This window comes from Catharus ustulatus, chromosome Z, assembly GCF_009819885.2.
Source record: "Catharus ustulatus isolate bCatUst1 chromosome Z, bCatUst1.pri.v2, whole genome shotgun sequence".
Classification (NCBI taxonomy): Eukaryota; Metazoa; Chordata; class Aves; order Passeriformes; family Turdidae; genus Catharus; species Catharus ustulatus.
In genome coordinates, this window is record NC_046262.2 from 19,136,605 (window position 1) to 19,155,581 (window position 18,977).

Sequence of the window (18,977 nt, forward strand, 5' to 3'; positions counted from 1 at the left end):
AAGCTCTGAGTAACCTGGCCAAAGTACTTGCCCATGGAATGAAGGGTCAAGCTAGATGAATCCTTAAAGTCCTTCCAACCCAAACCATTTTGTGATTCTATGATTTTTTTGTATCAAAATAATTTTTTACTAGTCAATATTCTGTAAAAATAAAAAATAGCAACTGAAGTCCAGATCCACCAAACTAAACCCTATTACAATAGCAGTCAAAAAATAGTCAACCTGCTATTTTTAATATTTTTAATATCTTAAGTATTTATTTGTACGCTAAATGAAAATAACACTGCAATCAATAACTAAAAGATTAAATAACTAAAATTGGTTCACTTCCTGAAGGCGTTCTTTGTTCCCTGAAGGTATTATTTGCCTATAGAGAATATAGTTGGATACTTCAGAGGGGGAGGCTGTAACAGATACAAAGGCAAACAAAACCAACTTTTAAAACTATTTTTCTCTAGTATCCATGTGCATATATCACGAGGTTCTATAAGCTTCTTGATGCTTCTACTGTTGCCAGAAAGGCTATTTCACCATGAAGGGCTTGTCCTGCTCTGAATCTCCACCGTATATAAAAAATCAGCTGCACTTTTTTTTCCAGTTTAAAGGAAGTTAAACTGAAAACTTTCCCTTGTTTGTGAGTAACACAGGGTATACTGACATCAACAGAATATAAATTGTTCTTTAAAAAAGGATGGCTTAAGAACTTGACCTTTAAAGTCTCTTCAAATAAATTAGTAAAGAAAAATAAATCCATTAATAATGTGAATAAGACACACTGAAGGAATGGAATGTAAAGTGTTATGATCCAACAAGGAATTCTTTTTTTTTTTCTTAAATTGTTCTAAAGATCATGATTTTATTCAAATACACGTAGAGTTGACCTTAGAATTTCACCAAAGAAACTGTTTTGCCAAGCCCAACAGCTTGCAAAGGACACACAAATATTCTGTAAGAGTTACATCCATGTGATAATCCACATGATTTAAATTGCAGTTACTGAGATAAAAAATGCATCCACATGTCAGATCAAACATTTGGTAGTGGTTAAAGCTAAAAGTTGGTCAGTGTTATGCAAAACTCACTACATAAAGAGCTAGATTTCATTGCAGATTGAAAGAATTAAAGTAATCTCTTTTTATATCTTTAAGAGTTATCTGTTTTCATGAAGAGAATAAGCCATCATATGTCATACCAAAGTAAACCAATCAAAAGGAGACAATATGAAATAATGCAATCTAAACTGATTCCTGCAGACAATTTAAAATATGAAGCTATGCCACTTTAGAAAAAAAATTAAATCTTCCACACTTTTTGTAATGTTATTGAGTAAAGTCATTAAGTAAAATTAAAATTTATGACATAAGTAGACTAGAGATCATCTTTTTGAGAAATTAACTAAATCAAATAGAACTAAAATGAACAGATTCCTTCACATAACTGAGTTTGAGACTTGGGTATACTCTATTTCACTATAGCTTTCCAGTGGTTGAATATCTTTAATATTCAGGGAATTGTTTTATTCAGTTCACAATGGTAGAAGAGTTACTGCCTAAATAAGGCAAAATACATATTTTCATACCATTTTCACTACAGATTTTTAAAAGGAGTAATACATTCTCAAGGTAATCTAGGAATATCAGTTTAGCTAGTTGTAAAATAAGATAAATAAATGATCTTTCTTTCTCTGAATACTTTTACATTCTTCAGAAGGTAAATGGATCAGACAGTTTAAAATAGTTTCCTAAGAAAATTATTCATTCCTTTTTCAGATGCTGTGCTTGATTTTATCCACTCTTTAGAGGCCTTCTATTTTGTGCCCTCCATTTTTGCTAATTTCATGGAGTGAGTCACAGAGGAAAAATTATTCTGTTTATTAACATCTACTGACAAGTAGCTTTTACTGGAAATATTCTTGTATTTTGTAATGGTTAAAATAACAATTATCTTAAATCACTCTGCTATGATCAAAGAGTTAAGTGAGTCACAAAAAATATCTAACATCACGTACTTAGTTTAGGTTTCAGCAGGCAATAATGAATTAATATTAGAACAAAAATTGCCATTTAGTATAGTGTGTCCCTGAAACCTAATTCTATTTTAATGAGATGAAAGTACAGTGAGTTGTAAATTATAATTGTTGACCAGCCTTCTTAAATTTTTGTCAGTTTTCAATATGATTTTTTTTTTTGCTCTCTCTCTCTCTCTACTCTTCTCCCTGCCTGCAAATACTGTGTTGGAAATATCAAACAAAATAGACAATCTTCACTAACAGACCTGGACAATTCTTTGGCTGTCTATGAATGCCAAATGCATGGATTTCAAGTAAACCTGCTAATTTGCCATTTTATTTAACACTACAATTTCTTCTTCCCATGGGAGCCAAATTCCTCAACCGAACTCCTCTGTGAATACAGACCACACTCACTAAACTCTAGCCACAATGTTTGGAACCAATATAAGCACCCAATAACCTACTTACAAAAATACTGTATAAATGAAACAGCATAAATAAATAATATGTCATTAGTTGTACTTAATGTAACAATAATTTAAATGGGTTGGAAGTTCTATTAAATTACACCTAGTGGGTAGTGGTGCAGGATAGTTTTTGCTGAGTGAAATTGCCGTATGGATTAACTCTTCCCAAAGGAAAGGTAACCCTTTGTAAGCAATTGAATGAAAAGACTGTGGAAGAAATGTATGAACACTCAAGAGGTGTTTTATGAATAGAAGAAAGTTTATTATTATTATTTTCTACTATTGTGACTTGATTTTCCAAAAAGATACAAATCGAGATTATATTAAGTGACAGCAAGACTTTCTGCAAGTTTATAGGATGCTTCAAAAAATGACTTCAATTTATCCTGAAAATGATGGGTTAAAATATGTTTCCTACTTATAATGAGACATAGTGTGTCAAAGTGTTTTCAAATCAAATTGACAAAATCAGTAGTACATCAGAAGGATTGAGTTAAACAATAACAGCTTCATTTGCAGATTATATGCTGAGGACAGAAAACCAAACCAGAAGACAAGGCTTGGCAAGATCCACATTTCAAATATTAAAAAGTCTAGTTTGAGTCAGTTGTGGTAATATTAATAAAAGTAACCTGAAAATGCAGGTTATGTGATCTCATTATTCTGGAAAAATAGATTAAAACCCCAACAGCATACTCATCTATCTAGGACATCCAAATTGAGAAATTAGAGTTTATATTAGCTCATATGGTTAAATTATCTTGCCTGAGCAGAAATTTTTCCTGCAAAAGTGCCATAACTATTGTATGGAAAACTATAGAGTACTTCTGTGGTGAGTGATGTAATTTACTTGCACATCTACAGATACTTATCTAACCCATCCATCAGAGGTGCTGACAGGTTTAGTTAAGTATGGTATGAAGTACTTTCAACTTTTCACCTGCAAACATTACAGTAAGTTAAATAACTGCTAAAAAAACCCAAATGAACCCATGCCTTGCTTCCAAACTGCAGAAATTATTTCATCTCTTATCTGATATTCAGCATGTTGAATGCTGGCTAGATGCTAGTGGGAAGATAAGGTGTTATAAATATAAAGGAAAAGGTTTAAATACCTTAAAATTAAACTCTTTGTTTCAAACCTACTACATGCCACTACATTTATTCTAACTTGAGAAACAGACTTTGACTATGCCCAGAGAAAAGTTACACCTGTCACTGAGCACAAGAAAACAGGCATTTAGGTGACCTTTATAGGTGATATTTAGCAGTACTCTCAAAATCTACTGTTCAGAGACCAAAATTCTTCACTGTTAGAAAGATCGCTTCTTCATTTAAGAAACCATTATTTTTTTCCCCAAATTCAGGTTCAAATCCAGATTTCCAAAGGAACTGAGATGTTCCTCTAGTGTTTTTATGTTAAGTATAAACTATGTAAAAGCTAATTAAATATTGCATTGAAACGCAGTTAGGAAATAAACCATTTTTTCTTTCCCCACTATAAAATATAAGTAGTAAAATTCTTCTAGAAAAAGCAGATAAATAAATACTGCAGGAAATATTTTGGTTAGAGGTGAAGAGTTATGCCATGAGAATGGCATAGCACTGGTCAGATTCAGTTCCCCATTATAACTTCATGAGCTGAGGTGACTCATCGCATCCTAAGACAGTAACAAAAAGTTGATTTCAGGATTAGCATAATATCTTCATTTTCCATCAGTTTTCTTTACAGTTACACATTCTGCTTTTATAAAGCGGAATAACTTGCATAATAATGCAAAGCCAAACCAATTCTGGCTGGCTGAAAATCATGTAGCAGTCCATAAGAGGTAAATACAGAAAAAAATTGCACCATTATTTTAGAATACTGGCAAAAAGAGAAGATTGAAGTTTATTAACAATTGCATTATTTCAGGGATTTACTAATCACAGAATCATTTGACTTAGAAAAGACCTTGAAGATCATGGACTACAACCTTAAACTGACCGCCTTCAACTAGACCATAGAACTAAGTGTCATGTCCCATCATTTTTTGAACACCTCAGGGATGATGACTTCACCATCTCCCTGGGCAGCCCATTCTAAAGCCTAACAGCACGGTTCAGTGAAGGTATTCTTCCAGATATCCCAGCTGAACCCCCTAAGGCCATGTCCTCTTATCCCCCAATGTGTTTCCTGGGAGAAGGGGCCAACCCCTACCTGGCCACAATCTCTTTCCAGGCAGGTGTAGAGAGTGATGAGGTCAGCCCTGAGCCTCCTTTTCTCCAGGACAAACACGCCCAGCTCCCTCAGCTGCTCCTCACAGGACTGGTGCTCCAGACCCTGCCCCAGCTCTGTTGCCCTTCTCTGGACTCACTCCAGCCCCTCAGTGTCTTTCTTGCACTGAGGGCCCAGAACTGGACACAGCACTCGAGGTGTGGCCTCAGCAGTGCCCAGGACAGGGGGACAATCCCTGCCCTGCTCCTGCTGGCCACACTATTGCTGATGCAGGCCAGGATGCCATTGGCCTTCTTGGCCACCTGGGCACACCCTGGCTCATGTTCAGCTGCTGGCACCAGCACCCCCAGGTCCTTCCCAGCCACTCTGTCCCAGCCTGTGGCACTGCCTGGGGATGTTGTGACCCAAGGACAGGACCTGGCACTTGGCCTTGTTGAACCTCACACCTTTGGCTTTTTCCCATTGATCCAGCCTGTCCAGATCCCTCTGTAGAGCCTTCCTGCCCTCCAGCAGATCAGTACTCCCACCCAGCTTGGTGTGATCTATGAATTTACTGAGCGTGCACTCAACACCCTCATTTAGATCATCAATAAAGAAACTGAACAGGGTTGGTCCCAGTCCTGAGCTTAGGGAAACGTCACTCATGACTGTCACCAGCTGGATGTGTAACTCCATTCACTTTCTGGGCCCAGAAATCTTGGTTTATAACCCAGTAAAGGGTGCACTTGTCCACTCCTTGGGCTGCTAGCTTTTCCCAGAGAATGCTACGGGAAACAGTGGTGGGAAAGGCTTTCCTGTAGCACAGGTAGGCTAATCCACAGCCTTTCCCTCATGCACTGGGCAGGTCACCTGGTCATATAAGGTGGTCAGGTCAATCAACCACTACCTGCATTTCCACATCCATGCTGGCTGGGCCTGATCCTCTGTTTGCCCTGCCAGTGCCACATAATGGCACTCCAGATCATCACGACCTTCCTCAGCACCAAGGTCAGGTTGATAGGCCTATAGTTCCCCAGATCCTCCTTCCAGGTCTTCTTGTGGATGGCCACCAAACTGGCCAACCTGCAGTTATCCATGACCTCCCCTGTTAGACAGCACTAATGATAAATCATGTTAATGATGATAAATGATGATACTAAGAAGTTTATTTTCACTGTTTTTTCATTTAAGTATATAGAGCAAAAATAGCCACGAAAATATGGAAGAATTAAAAAGGAACCAAGAGAGGATTTTTTTTTCTTTTATTCACTGCCTTGATAACAAACTAAATTTTATTCAGTCTTAATAGACTGAAATTTGATTGAAAAGGATGAACAGTCACAGGTTACATTTTTGATTTTGAGGTTAAGGAATTAACCTGTGGATTAATTTCAAATCTTTGCCAGTTTAAAGGCAGACATTCTTTTTTCACTTCTATTATCCTTATGGTAAAGCTAAAAGGCACACACAGTAATTGTTTATGCAATTAAGCAGGCGAAAATTGAATACCATAATACCATCTTTATTTGATTTCTTATCACAAATGCAGATCGAATGCAATGGAAAGGAAAGTCAGGTTATATAAGTCAGCAGTAAATATTTCTAAAATAATTTTCAGTGTGAATGGCAGTAGGCTGCATATTGTTGATACATAATTTATGCTGTATAATGTATAATGTGGTAAATTGCTATAAAATCCTACTCCTCCAATTATCACCACATGTGTCAGTATTTCCAGGCCTAACTTTATCCTCACCCAGGACATCACTTGCTCCAACCACTGCACTTCTTTAATGTATTCCCAATTTACTTCTCTGTAATCCAAACTCTGAAATAGTTTCAGATAAAATATCTCTTTTGCTTACTCCAGTCTCAGTTTTGTAAGCTGTTTAGAGTCTATTCACATTATAGCTACAATTACCTGTCTGATACTGTTGTGGTCTCAGTCATACTGCCTACGAACATACACATTTTATAGCTGCTTTTTGCACGTAGTCGATTCCTACCTATTGCTAACATTATTAGGAGGGTTCAAATACTGGAATTTTCACTACATTTACTGAAGGTTATGGGTTCCAAATTAAACCCTGCCATCACTTTTTTCCCTGTTCTTTCCCTAAATCCAAAAAGAGGGCCTAACATAAAAGACATGTCCGCTTCCTTAACTTGTTACACAACATTAAATCCTGGATATTCAAAACAATGAACTGCATTTCAGAAGTACATTTTTATTCCCCACAACACTTTCTTTTCATATTCCGTGCAAGACAAGCAGGAACTGGCACATGAAGGCATAATGCATGCCTCTAAAGTACAGAAAATACCTTTAATATCAATGATCTAGTTCCAAAATATTGGGTTCTGCATGTTCATAGAGGTTATGAACATCATGAAGCATATGACACAGGCCACAGGACACCTTTGACGTGTTGTATCAGGATGGAAGAAACATTATTAAAGATGATCAAAATTATTTGTGTTAACAAACATAAAGCTATTTGTGTCCCATTAAAAATATTCTTTCTTTTATCTTCACTGTCATCCTTTAAAGGACATCTGAAAGTAGCATGAGAGGTTATGTATACATACAGAGAGAGAACACTTCATGACCATTTCTATTCCCATTAGATACAGAACAGTTCACGACAATTTCTATACCCAATAGAAAAGGAGAGCATACCTTACAAGCATTGCATGGATTTTTGAAGGTTCAGAAATGAAAAGCAAAGACTGGCAACTTAACATCCTGACACTCAAAAATTCCCCTTACAGACCAGCTGTAGCATGAATAAGCAAACTTGCTTATTCTCAGAGAGCTGAGATTAATAACAGCATTCTAAAAGCATTTGCATTCTAAATTACGGCCTGTGATTAGGTAAGCACAAATGCAGGCAGAAACCACAGTATGGTTGGCATTCAGTTAAAATAGCAAATAGAGAACATATAATTATCTTCCTATGCCTTCCCATCAAACACTTGTGCTGAGCTTCCCCAGACAATGCGTTCACATACTGTGACGGACAGCAAGGGCTGGCAAGGAGCAGAGAGGGAAGACAGGTAACCAGCTTTTAGAAAAGATAAATTAAAAACAGTTCATTCCAAATGTGTTTCAGCAGACTTCATTGCTCATGTTTGAAAAATGCTTAGTCGGGAGATTAACCTGTGGGTTAAGGAGCGCTTAAAACATTTCTCTAAGTTAATAAAGACAGAAGTAAGCCATATCCTTAGAGGACAATGAAAGCGGTTTCCCTGTCAGGTGCGGGCACACCTGCAGTGTCCTTTCCAGCACACTCTGCTAAAAAAAGCCGCCAAAAAAGGAAGATGAAACACATCAGAGATCTCGTTATTAATTTTCGGGGGGGATGTGGTTTGAAGCCGGCTCTCAAAAGGCTTTACAGAGACTGGAACGGTCTTAGGGCAAGGCGGCATCAGCGGTAATTAAGAACACAAACAGAGGCGCCGGCAGCAGCGCGCGCCCGCTAATTGTCCGCGCGGCGCCGCCCCCCGCGGTGACGCGCGGGAGCTGCCATTGGCGGCGCGCGCCCCCGGCGTGTCCCGCGCGCCCCCGGCGTGTCCCGCGCGCCGCCCGCGCCCCGCCCGCCCTGCACCGGCCCCCGGCCTGCCCGCGCCGCCCCGCGCCAGCGGCTCCCCAGGCGGGCTCGTCCCAGCGCTCTCAAACACTGGGTGTCTACCCGAAGGGCAAAAGTTGTGCGGGGAAGTATTTTTGCCTTAGCTAATAATCTTCATTAAGCGCCAACCAAGACACTAATTCCAGCATCAAGAGGAAGACATGACGCAACAGCCACTGGTAGAATTTATAAGCAAGTTGACTGCACTGTATTGCGAGGCAAGTAGAAAGATTTTTCAGTCAGAAGAACTACAGATGCCTGTGATTCAAACAAGAAACAGATGTTTTAATGATGGTAAAGGGATTTTAATGCTATGTGATTGTCTTTCAAACGACCACGTCTGAGAACCTCCCATACAAAAACATTTTACAGCATTTACGCATATCTTTAATAAATGATTACTGAATTGCCATATGAATGAGCATACTTTCGGGTCACTTGAAAGTATGTAAATAAATAAGTTCCAACACAAACAAAACATAGGGGGAAAATATGCCTTCGTTCTTTTCTTCAAATCAGGCTAAGAAAGAAATGTGAAGAACTGTTCCTTCGATACAGGAAGAAAATACATCACCTTGCTCAAGATACTTATGTAAGAAAACATGACCATAACAATATGATTTCTATGACTTGCCTATTTTGCAAATATGAAGTGCTAAGCTCATATTACTTCATCACTACTATCTCTGTCTGATTTTAATTTTTCTCATAGTTCTGTTAGTACTCACTTGACATTTATTTAGGTAAAAACATAACATTTAGTCATTGTCACAGTATTTTGCAAACAAGCATTTTGAGTTTAACAGTCTATAATGTGTATTGATTACTCACCATATCCATGAATGCCTCCTAAAGGGGAAATTATTCACATGCATCATGTTCACAGGTCTTCCAACATTAGTTTTTTTCCTTGTCAGACTGATTTATCTGTTATGGTATTCATAGATGCATGCCAGAACAACTGCATGAGCAGTCAACAGCAGAGATTATTGCAAGAATTACTGTAATCCACAAAAATAAAAATTCCCAGGATCCAGTGAAAGACTTCTCAAAGGATTTTCTAGGTACATGTCCATCCATTTATGCATCACTTGCTATTTTGAAAAAAAAAATATTAAACTAATCAGTATAGAGAAACTGTTCTGACAATGCCAACAGTTTGCCTTGATAAAAATCCAAGTGCTTTGACTGTGAATTAAAGCATCTTCATATGCAGCATTTTGGACAGTTGGAAAAGGTTAGTTAAGAGATAGTTTCTTGCCACCAGTGCCAAATCAGTGTTTAGGGAGAGATGTGTAACTTCAGATTGCTTTGCCATGTTCAGAAATGAATACTGCTTTTTCTTCTTTCTTAGACACATATTCATCAATGATCAATTTAATGCAGTTTTCCTTTCTTACGAGCCTGGGGATCAGGAGGATGTTTAATAGCCTTGTACAACAACCCCAAACTTCTTTCTGAATTTGATACTGTGACTTTGTTTCTTCAGCTAAGAAAGAAGGAAGGAAGTATGCTTTTTCCACTCCATAGGACAGGACTACAGTTAGATACCATCAAGGGGTATGATCATGTCATGATCAAATTAATTTTTGCTGTTTAACCCCGTAATAAGGCTGTCTGCTCCCTTTAAGTGAAATGACTAAGCTATTGACTCTCACTGCAGAGTCTAGTTCTGTTTTGATATTATACTGTATATAAACGCACGTGCATCAATTTGTACGTTGCAAAACGAAAGCAAAGCTTTAAGTCCCGTGTTACCTAAGCATTCCTTCACTGCTGTCCTTTTTTCCCAATTCAGCTCCCAGACAGTAGTTATCACTCCTTATGCTCTGGCAAACATCCTCGGGAAGATTCTTAAGCCCAGGCTACAGAGACGGCATCTATTTTGAAGCAATGCAGAGTCAACAGGCTCACACTTCCCTTTCCCGGACCAGAATTTCCAGCCTGCCCTCGGCTGCTGGTCTCCTTGCCCAGCAGCAGCAGCAGCAGCAGCAGGACAGTGTCGGGCTGCGTGGCACGGGTCCTGCAGCAGACTGGGCTCGGCTGCGGAGAGGGCTCTGCCTGGCAGAGGCTGTGCTGGCGTCAAGGGGGCCCTCTAGGTGGGTTCTCCCGGCACCGCGCAACCTGCCCTGCTGCTCCCACCCGCCCGGGATGGAGGGCAAGGACGGGGCACCAGCAGAACAACCTTCCTCAGGACGGCCCGTGCCTACAGGATGAGAGAAAGCACTGAAAATTTTGCACAGAAGTGCAAAAATCTTCAGGAAAAGAGACGCGCGGGAAGCAGAGTTCACCATGTCGATCTGTACTGAGATGTAAAAGATTTCTGGACTTTTACACTTCAGCATACCCAGGGCATATATTGTTTGTTTGCCATTCTTCTAAATGGCTTACACTGTACTAAGGCTTCTTAAACTTCTAACAACCCCTTGCCTTTTTGGACAGGAAATCCTGCAGTATGGAAGCCAGCTGCAACTTCAATGACATTAAAATATGTGATAAGACTTTGTATTTGATTAGGGTGTGGGTGAACTTGGGAGTAACATGATAAGGTACTGCACGTCACATTTGTATAGATCCTATTTCCTTAAGATCAGTTCTGTTGCTTATCACAACCCCAAATTAGCCCTAGTAGAGTTGATGCCACTCTGAAGAAAGAATAAAATATTGAAGTACTTGAATGTCACAGCGTATTGACAGCGAAATGGCATTTATTTCAATTCAGTTATAACAAGGGAGCCTATACTGCCACACACATTTTTATGTTACTGAATATTTGTAGTATCAGTAATACAATATTTGTAATAGTATATTTGTAATAGTAGTAGTATTCATAATATAAAATACTATTTGAAGACTTACAGTGCAAAAGTACAACAGATTACAAAATTTAAAGACAGAAGGGGATTTTTCTTTTTTTTTTTTTTTTTTTGTCATTGAAGTACAACCATGCTGGAAAACATTCTCTGAGAGTTAGAAATAATGAAAATTTGCATTTTTCACCAAGGTGCTACAAAACAAAATACATAATCATTCAGTAAAGATGAGTATTTAGCATGAGTTTAAGGGGATCAGGCAAGCTGTTACATCTATGTAATGTTCATGCTTTATGTAAAAAGTACCCCTATACCACACCTTCCAATTCGTTTGGGAATTTATATCAGAGATATTTGAAGAGAATATAAACAAAACTCTAAAAGCTGCAACATTGCATGATTAGTCTGAATATTAAAAAAAATCTATTTTATATCTATTCCTGTTGTCTATTGCTGTCTCTAAGCTAGATAAATTTATTATGAAATATTAACTGTAGCAAATGCTGCACCAATCTGCACCATCATTACTATTTCATATTGCACTTATCTCACTGCATACTTGCCCGATCACTCACAGACACTGACATTTTCAACACTAGACTTACATAATGACTTGTACTATCTTGAGAAATAGCTTCTCAGCACTGACCTGTCACTTACCACATTTGAAACCAGTGAATGAGTCTACTCTGCATATGTGTTACAATTTCTCTGTTTTTCTTTAGTGTTAAGTTCAGTAAAAAGCATAGCACCCATCGACTCAGCTAATTTCATTCAGGAGCACAGTTGCAGAAGGAGTGTGGGCGTATACAAAGTTACTATACAGTATTACAAACCAGTTAAAGAACTCCCCAGCAAACTGGAAAGCACCATATATGGGCTTTCTGGAGCAAGGATAAATTAAAGCTAGAGACCATACCCAGTAAAATAGGTTGCCTTCTTCCTGTTCAAGCCCACAATAACTTGACAACCACTCTGCATTTAAAAAGCAAAATAAAACAAAGCAAAAACAACAGCAACAGCAAGAAACAACAAAAAACAAACAAACAAAAAGTTGAAAGCAGATTTTAATTTGATTCCTTGCTTACCAGAAGAGTGCTCTGACCACTAGAATTTAGGCTACACGACAATGCAGTTCATCTTCCCCATTCAAGCAGAATCTTGACTAGGCATGAAGAAGTTGGAGGGAGGGTGGGTGGCATAGACACAAACAGAATTCTACAAGTGATTAGTACTCTTTCCTGTAATGGAGGAACCCTAGATTCCAGTTCCTATACAAAATCTTCTTGAATATTAAATTCATTGGGACAAAGTATGTTTGTAGTAAAAATCAGATTATCTGGAAACACTTCTCACTTCTAGTAATAGTTGCATTGGACTACAGAGTGAGGGTCTATCCTCTTTCTCTCGCTTAATAGTCTTGGGAATCTTTCAGTTCTTGCTGCCCAGTGAAATATCTAAAGAGGGAGGATTAAAGAATGTCCTATAAACCTTATTTTTAATCAGGCTATTAACACTGCAAAATTGCAAACATCTTTCCATTCTGTTTTTTCAGTGAAGGAGACCAAAGAGGGGATTATTTGCATATCCATTTCCATGTAGTCTTCTTCCCACAGCACTCAGCTTTTCAATTACTAGCCACACCAGGAAATTCACTTAAAAATTTACCAAGGTCTATGTCTGCTGAACTGAAATTCCCTAAATTATTTTCTTACCCCCTCCCACAGATGCATATGCATTAGCAGACACCAAGTTTCCTTGTGATATTTCTGGCCATTATTCTGCCTAGAATGGTTTGGGTTGGAAGGCACTTTTAAAGGTCATTTAGTCCAAACCCCCTGCAATGACAGGGACATCTGCAACTAGATCAGGTTTTCCAGAGTCCTGTCCAGCCTGACCTTGAATGGTTCCAGGAATGGGTCATCTACCAGCTCTCTGGGAAAACTATTCCAGTATTTCACATTGAAAAAAAAATTCTTTCCTACACCTATCCTGAATCAACTCTCCTTTATTTCAAAACCTTGTATCTTATATGCTATCCCTGCATACCTTTCTAAATTATGACAGTACTAAGATTAGATTTTTAATATAAAATTCAACAAAAACAATGAAAATATATAATACAGACATAGGCATCCTAAGAAGAAAACTGCACCAGAGGCATATAGGACTAACATTCTTATGCTTATATCGAGTCCAAATTTTCCAAAGAGATCAGTCTAATTTACTGCATCTTTTGATTTTTACAAAATGGGGGCAAACAAAAGTACAGTAATTTCACAAATACAAGACGTACTGTTTTGACTAAAATTTTGCTCCCACCCCGGAAATACAGCTTACACTCAGGAGCGGCTAATATGTGAATAATTTTATGACATTTCCAACCCCAGAAGTGCAAACCGAGGTGCCGAATCGAGCAACTGCCAGTAAAACCCGGGACTGCACGATTGTTACAAATTGGTTACTCTGTTTTGCGGCGGGTGGAGCCGGCTCAGTGCCGGCAGCACAGGCGGGGGGGGGGTGGAGAAGGTGGGGGAAGGCGAGGGAGCTCCCTCTTTCAGGCAGCGCAGCCCGGGGGAGAGATGGGGGGCCCCGTGCTGCCATCCCCGCGGCCCGAGGGGAAGGCAGGGGGCTCCCGTCCTCGCCTGCCACTGCCACCGCAGGAGCAGGCAGGCTCCAATCCCCTCCTGCCGCCACAGGTGCCAGCAGGCTCCATCCCCGCCTGCCACCACAGGTGCCGGAGGGCTCCGTGACCCGCCTGCCGTTGTGGTGAGGCGCCCGGCCCCGAGCGGCCCCGCCGAGCGGCAGCACTGAACTGGGCCACCTGGCCCCATTGGCAGCCCCGAGCCCGCACAGCCCGAGCCGAGCCAGTAAACCCCCCCAATCCCACGATTCTGTTACTATTTGGCAACTTTGTTGCACGCGGGTCCTCGCTGCGAACGACAGAGCGGCTTATAATTGGGTGCGGCTTGTGTATGGACAAAGAACGAAATGTTTGCCGACACCCGGAGATGCGGCTTATAGTCAGTGTGGCTTGTAATCGTGAAATTACTGTAATTGGATCAAATATTTTGCTTAAAATACAGTAGTACACAGGGAAATTCATGTGTCTGCAAGAGTAAAGATAATTCTTAAAGCAATGCTGAGAAGCAGTCTCCTAATATGAGTTCACAGAAATTTCATCAGCATCATTATTAAATAGTAATAATGACCAATGACAGATTTTTTGAGACTATGCAAGATGAGCTGATGACTTAAACCAGTAAATTCTGGAGAAGTGTCAATAAAAAAAACTTATCAAACTTTTAAATTCCATATAAAGTTTCCAAATGCCCTCCAAGTAATAAATGGTTGTGGAGACTGAAATATGCTACCACTAAAAAGGAGAACTTCTGGAGATCAACTCCATCGCATGCAAGAAATACATTGCTGACATAAATTTCCAGTGCAGAAGGTAATTTCAGGCTTTGGGAAGAAGGCTGAAACAAAAATTCTTATTAAAAAATAAAAGGATAGTGGTTTTGCATGCATTTTTAAGGAAAAAAAATTAAAATATTATTTAAAACAGATAGAAAGAACAGAAAAATATTAAGAGTCACCTAAATTCTAATATGTATTCATCCGCAATATTGTAGAAATACAACACATGGATGTGAACAATCTCCTTATTTGGAATTACAGTAGTTTCACGAATACAAGCCGCACGGATTATAAGCCGCACTTCCGGTGCCTCGACAATGTTGCTGTCTTTGTCAATAGATAAGCCGCACCCCGAATATTAGCCGCACTTTCGTTCGTCGCGAGAATCCGTGCGCAGCTTTCACAAATTGGCCAATTAGTAACAGGATCGCGGCATAGCGGGGTTTACTGGCTCGGGGCGGGGCCAGGAAGGCTCGGCCCGCTCATGGTTGCCGACGGGGCCGGGTAGCCCAGCTCAGCGCCATGGCTCGGCGGGGCTGGCCGGGTGGTGCTGCCGCTGCCGCCGGGCTCGCTGGCCCCCCTCTCCCGTCAGCACCGCCCCGCTGCCGCGTTCCCTAGCCCTGCCGGCGGCCTGCCGCCGCCGCCGCCGCCCGGTTCGCTGGCCGCGCCGCCTTCCCTAGCCCTGCCGGCGGGCTGTCGCCGCCCGGCTCGGCGGCCGCGCCGCGTTCCCTAGCCCTGCCGGCGGCCTGCCGCCGCCCGGCTCGCTGGCTGCGCCGCCTTCCCTAGCCCTGCCGGCGGGCTGCCACCGCCCGGCTCGGCGGCCGCGCCGCGTTTCCTAGCCCTGCCGGCGGCCTGCCGCCGCCGCCACCCGGCTCGCTGGCCGCGCCGCCTTCCCTAGCCCTGCCGGCGGGCTGTCGCCGCCCGGCTCGGCGGCTGCGCCGCGTTCCCTAGCCCTGCTGGCGGCCTGCCGCCGCCGCCGCCCGGCTCGCTGGCCGCGCCGCCTTCCCTAGCCCTGCCGGCGGGCTGCCGCCGCCGCCGCCCGGCTCGCTGGCCGCGCTGCGTTCCCTAGCCCTGCCGGCGGGCTGCCGCCGCCCGGCTCGCTGGCCGCGCCGCGTTCCCTAGCCCTGCCGGCGGGCTGCCGCCGCCCGGCTCGGCGGCCGCGCCGCGCCGCGTTCCCTAGCCCTACCGGCGGCCTGCCGCCGCCGCCGCCCGGCTCGCTGGCCGCCCCCTCCCATCTGCACCGCCGCCGCGTTTCCTCGCCCTGGCCGGCACTGCAGGCCCCCGCACCGCCGGCCTCCCCCACGCTGCTGGCCCCAATTCTGCTGGGCTTCCCCCGCTGCCAGGCAGCCCCACCCGTCGGCCTTCCTGCTTCTGTCATGCTCCCCTGCACTGCTAGCCCCAGTTCTCCCGGGCTCCCCCGCCCTGCTGGCCCGGCTCTGCCGCCCCCCCTGCCCCACCCTGCTGGCTCAGGCTCTGCCGCCCACCCCCACACTGCTGGCCCCGCCTCTGCCAGGCTTTCCCACCTCAGCCGGGGCCGGCCGGGCTCCAGCTTGGCTTGGGGCTGCCGCGGGCTCTCACTTCCGTGTTGGCAGCTTTTAGAATTTTGTTAATGTATTAGCCGCCCCGGAATATTAGCCGCACTTCCGGGTTTCCACCAAAATTTTGGTCAAATTGGTGCGGCTTGTATTCGTGAAATTACTGTAATTTCTACATTTTGAACGTTAGGATGCCATCATTATTCATAAACTTTCCATGAAGACCACATAGATTAAAATATCAGCATGGTTAATGAAATGGTAAGAAATGTATCCCACTGCACATAGGAAGGAAATCATCCAAATGATAGATCTTTTGTCATGCAACGTTTTAGGTTGTCACCAGTTATCTTCAGTAGTAATAACAGAGAAAAAGGCACAAATTCATCTCATCAGAATCCTCATCAGAGTGAGCAGATAAACCCAGAGAGCTCTTTAATATATTTTAGACTTCTTTGCTTACAAACAAGTGTTGTAGGAGTGTGTATCAAGACAAAAAACACTTGCCCTGTGTTCTTCCTCTGCCATCTGCCTTGAAAGGAAGTTAGCTCTCTATTGAACCCCCTTCTGGAGTAAGGCAACTAAATGTTCAGGAAGAAAAACCTGTTTTATTTAGAATCACTTGCTACAAGTAGTTCAGATAACAGTAGTTTGTCTCTATTCTTCCTATACAATCTTGTTACATCCCTACCGACCTTTCACTCTCAGACATTTTCATGACAAATCATAAGACAAACCACATGCATTTGGTGTCATGCTATAGAAACATCATCCCAGTGGGCTCTGACAGAGCCTCACATGATTTCAGACACTTTGAACTGAAAAATGACAAAAAATTTGTTTCCTGTACCCAGAGAGGTCTAAATGAGCACTATGCAGTGGGGAAATAACCCACACCACATAACTTGCCCCAAGGGCTTGAATGCTTAGAGTCATAATTATCTCATTGAAATGACTACTAAAAGAGAAATCTTCAAAAAACACAGTTCACTTTTGAACAACAATCATGAATTAGGTAATGTTGCTAAGAGCTTGTGGCTATCTCTTAAGAACAAAAAGAGCTTAGTTATCAAGTATATTTCTGTTCTGAAAATGATGTGCTGAGCTATAAATGTAATTTGAGCAGAACGTTCTCCATCCAAGCCCCAGCCCTTTTTGAAGTTCAAAGAATCTTCAGGTCAAAAACTTTGAAAAATGAATATTTAATGTGGCTTCTATTAAATTCTTTGCTTGTTCTGTGTCTCGCTCTTTTCAATTAGAGCAAGAGATTTTTTCTGGTAATCTCATTTTACAATGTAAAATCTTCTTAGGTGTATATAAAATAGTTTTTTTTCCTCATCTCATTTGGTAAGCATCAGTTGTTGTTATACTTTTGTTGTGTCATTTATGTCTTATAACTGATATAAAAAGAGCCTTAAGGCTCCACAGATTTAAACTGGCATTGAAGGAATGGTGTGGAAAAGAATGTCAGGGCATCTCAGGGAGATTAAACGATATTTTGATCTCATTTGAAGAGAAATAAGCTTGCTGTCCTGAATACTACTGATTGGTGATAACTGAAGAAAAATACATGTCATTCATAGCAACATAATTCCCTAGATTAAGTATCACTGGTTTTGCTCAAAGACTCCTATCTTACTATTGCATAAAACAAGGTTGAGATGCCTTAAAGATCACTCAAGAAATATAAACAGAAACTTTACATCTGTGCAAAAGAAATGTAAATAAGAGGTGCAGATTATTGTTCTTTCTTCTCCCATTGTACCCTTTTTCCTACTCACTGATTGACCAATGAATCTTCTTTGTCTTAAAAAAAGCAAGAAAAGCAGCTATTCTACTTTGCTGAGAGGATACATATTAACATATATAATCAACAGATTAGATGTAATATATTAAAATGAGTGACAGTTTAGACTCATATTTATCAAGTTATTTTGCCTCCTGTGTCCTAGACATCTCATTTTTGGCCTGAAGCAGAGACTGAGCTCTGTGTAAGGAGTCATGCTACTGCTATGGAATATGGGCCTGGTACTCTCTCAGTTTGGATGTATGTCTGCTATGAAACAGGAAGTGACTTTCAGTAATCACAAATTCTGAAATTTTACCTCAGTGAAAATATTAGATATGACCAAAATTCCCGAAGACTGTTTGGTAGCAGTTATTCAACTGTAAAATGGAAACAACGAGAAAAAGATGACAGTTTTTTATTTGTATAGTGTCAGCAACCTGAGGTCAGATTAAATATACTTCCAGCAAATAATCATGACCTGTTCCATAATATGGAGATTATTGTGCTTATTTTGGTCAACAGCATTTCAAATAGAACACAGTTCAGAGTACTTGAATCTTAGATGACAAGATAAGACGAAATTTTAAATGACAAGTTAGGATGAAATTTTTTTGTTAATACTTTTTGTTTGACTTTATTTACCATATCTGGTAATGTTTGCATTACATTCACTACTCAGTTGCACATTAGCTTAGTGAAGATGGCTTCTTTCTACATTACCAAATACCATATATGTTATTCTGAACACAAGTTTATTTTGTAAAAGGAATGATAACTACCTGAACTGAACAATTCAGTTGTGATTTACAACAAGAAATGGAGAAAAAGGAATTTTCTTGGCAGTTCTTGTGGAATCTTACTTAGACATACTTTTTTTTTGACACTTTCCTATCTAGGTAGTTTCTTTTCTGGGATGGAGAAAGAAAAGCAGTGGAATGTAAAACACAGGCAACGCTTTATTTATTGCTGCTATGTCATTTCTCCTAATATAACTTATATTTCTATCAAGTATGGTTTTCCGATGTCAAACAAAAAGTTCAATCAACTAATAATCACTTATAATATGGTTTTCAGATTCGAATAATCATTTCAATAATCTCAAAAGAACTTCTTGAA

At 41.0% G+C, this 18,977-nt stretch overlaps 1 protein-coding gene across 5 annotated transcripts in view; it reads right to left on the bottom strand.

Moving 5' to 3' along the window:
- PDE4D (phosphodiesterase 4D) overlaps positions 1-18,977 on the bottom strand; it is a 467,524-nt gene that overhangs the window by 253,066 nt on the left and 195,481 nt on the right. The window contains exon 1 of one of the 5 annotated variants that reach the window (XM_033086048.2): positions 9,136-9,258. The exons of the other annotated variants lie outside the window; for them this stretch is intronic. Within the exon in view, the coding sequence (XP_032941939.1) occupies positions 9,136-9,182 (47 nt within the window). The 5' untranslated portion in view covers positions 9,183-9,258. Of the gene's footprint in view, positions 1-9,135; positions 9,259-18,977 lie in introns of those variants that run through there. 5 annotated transcript variants of the gene reach the window in all.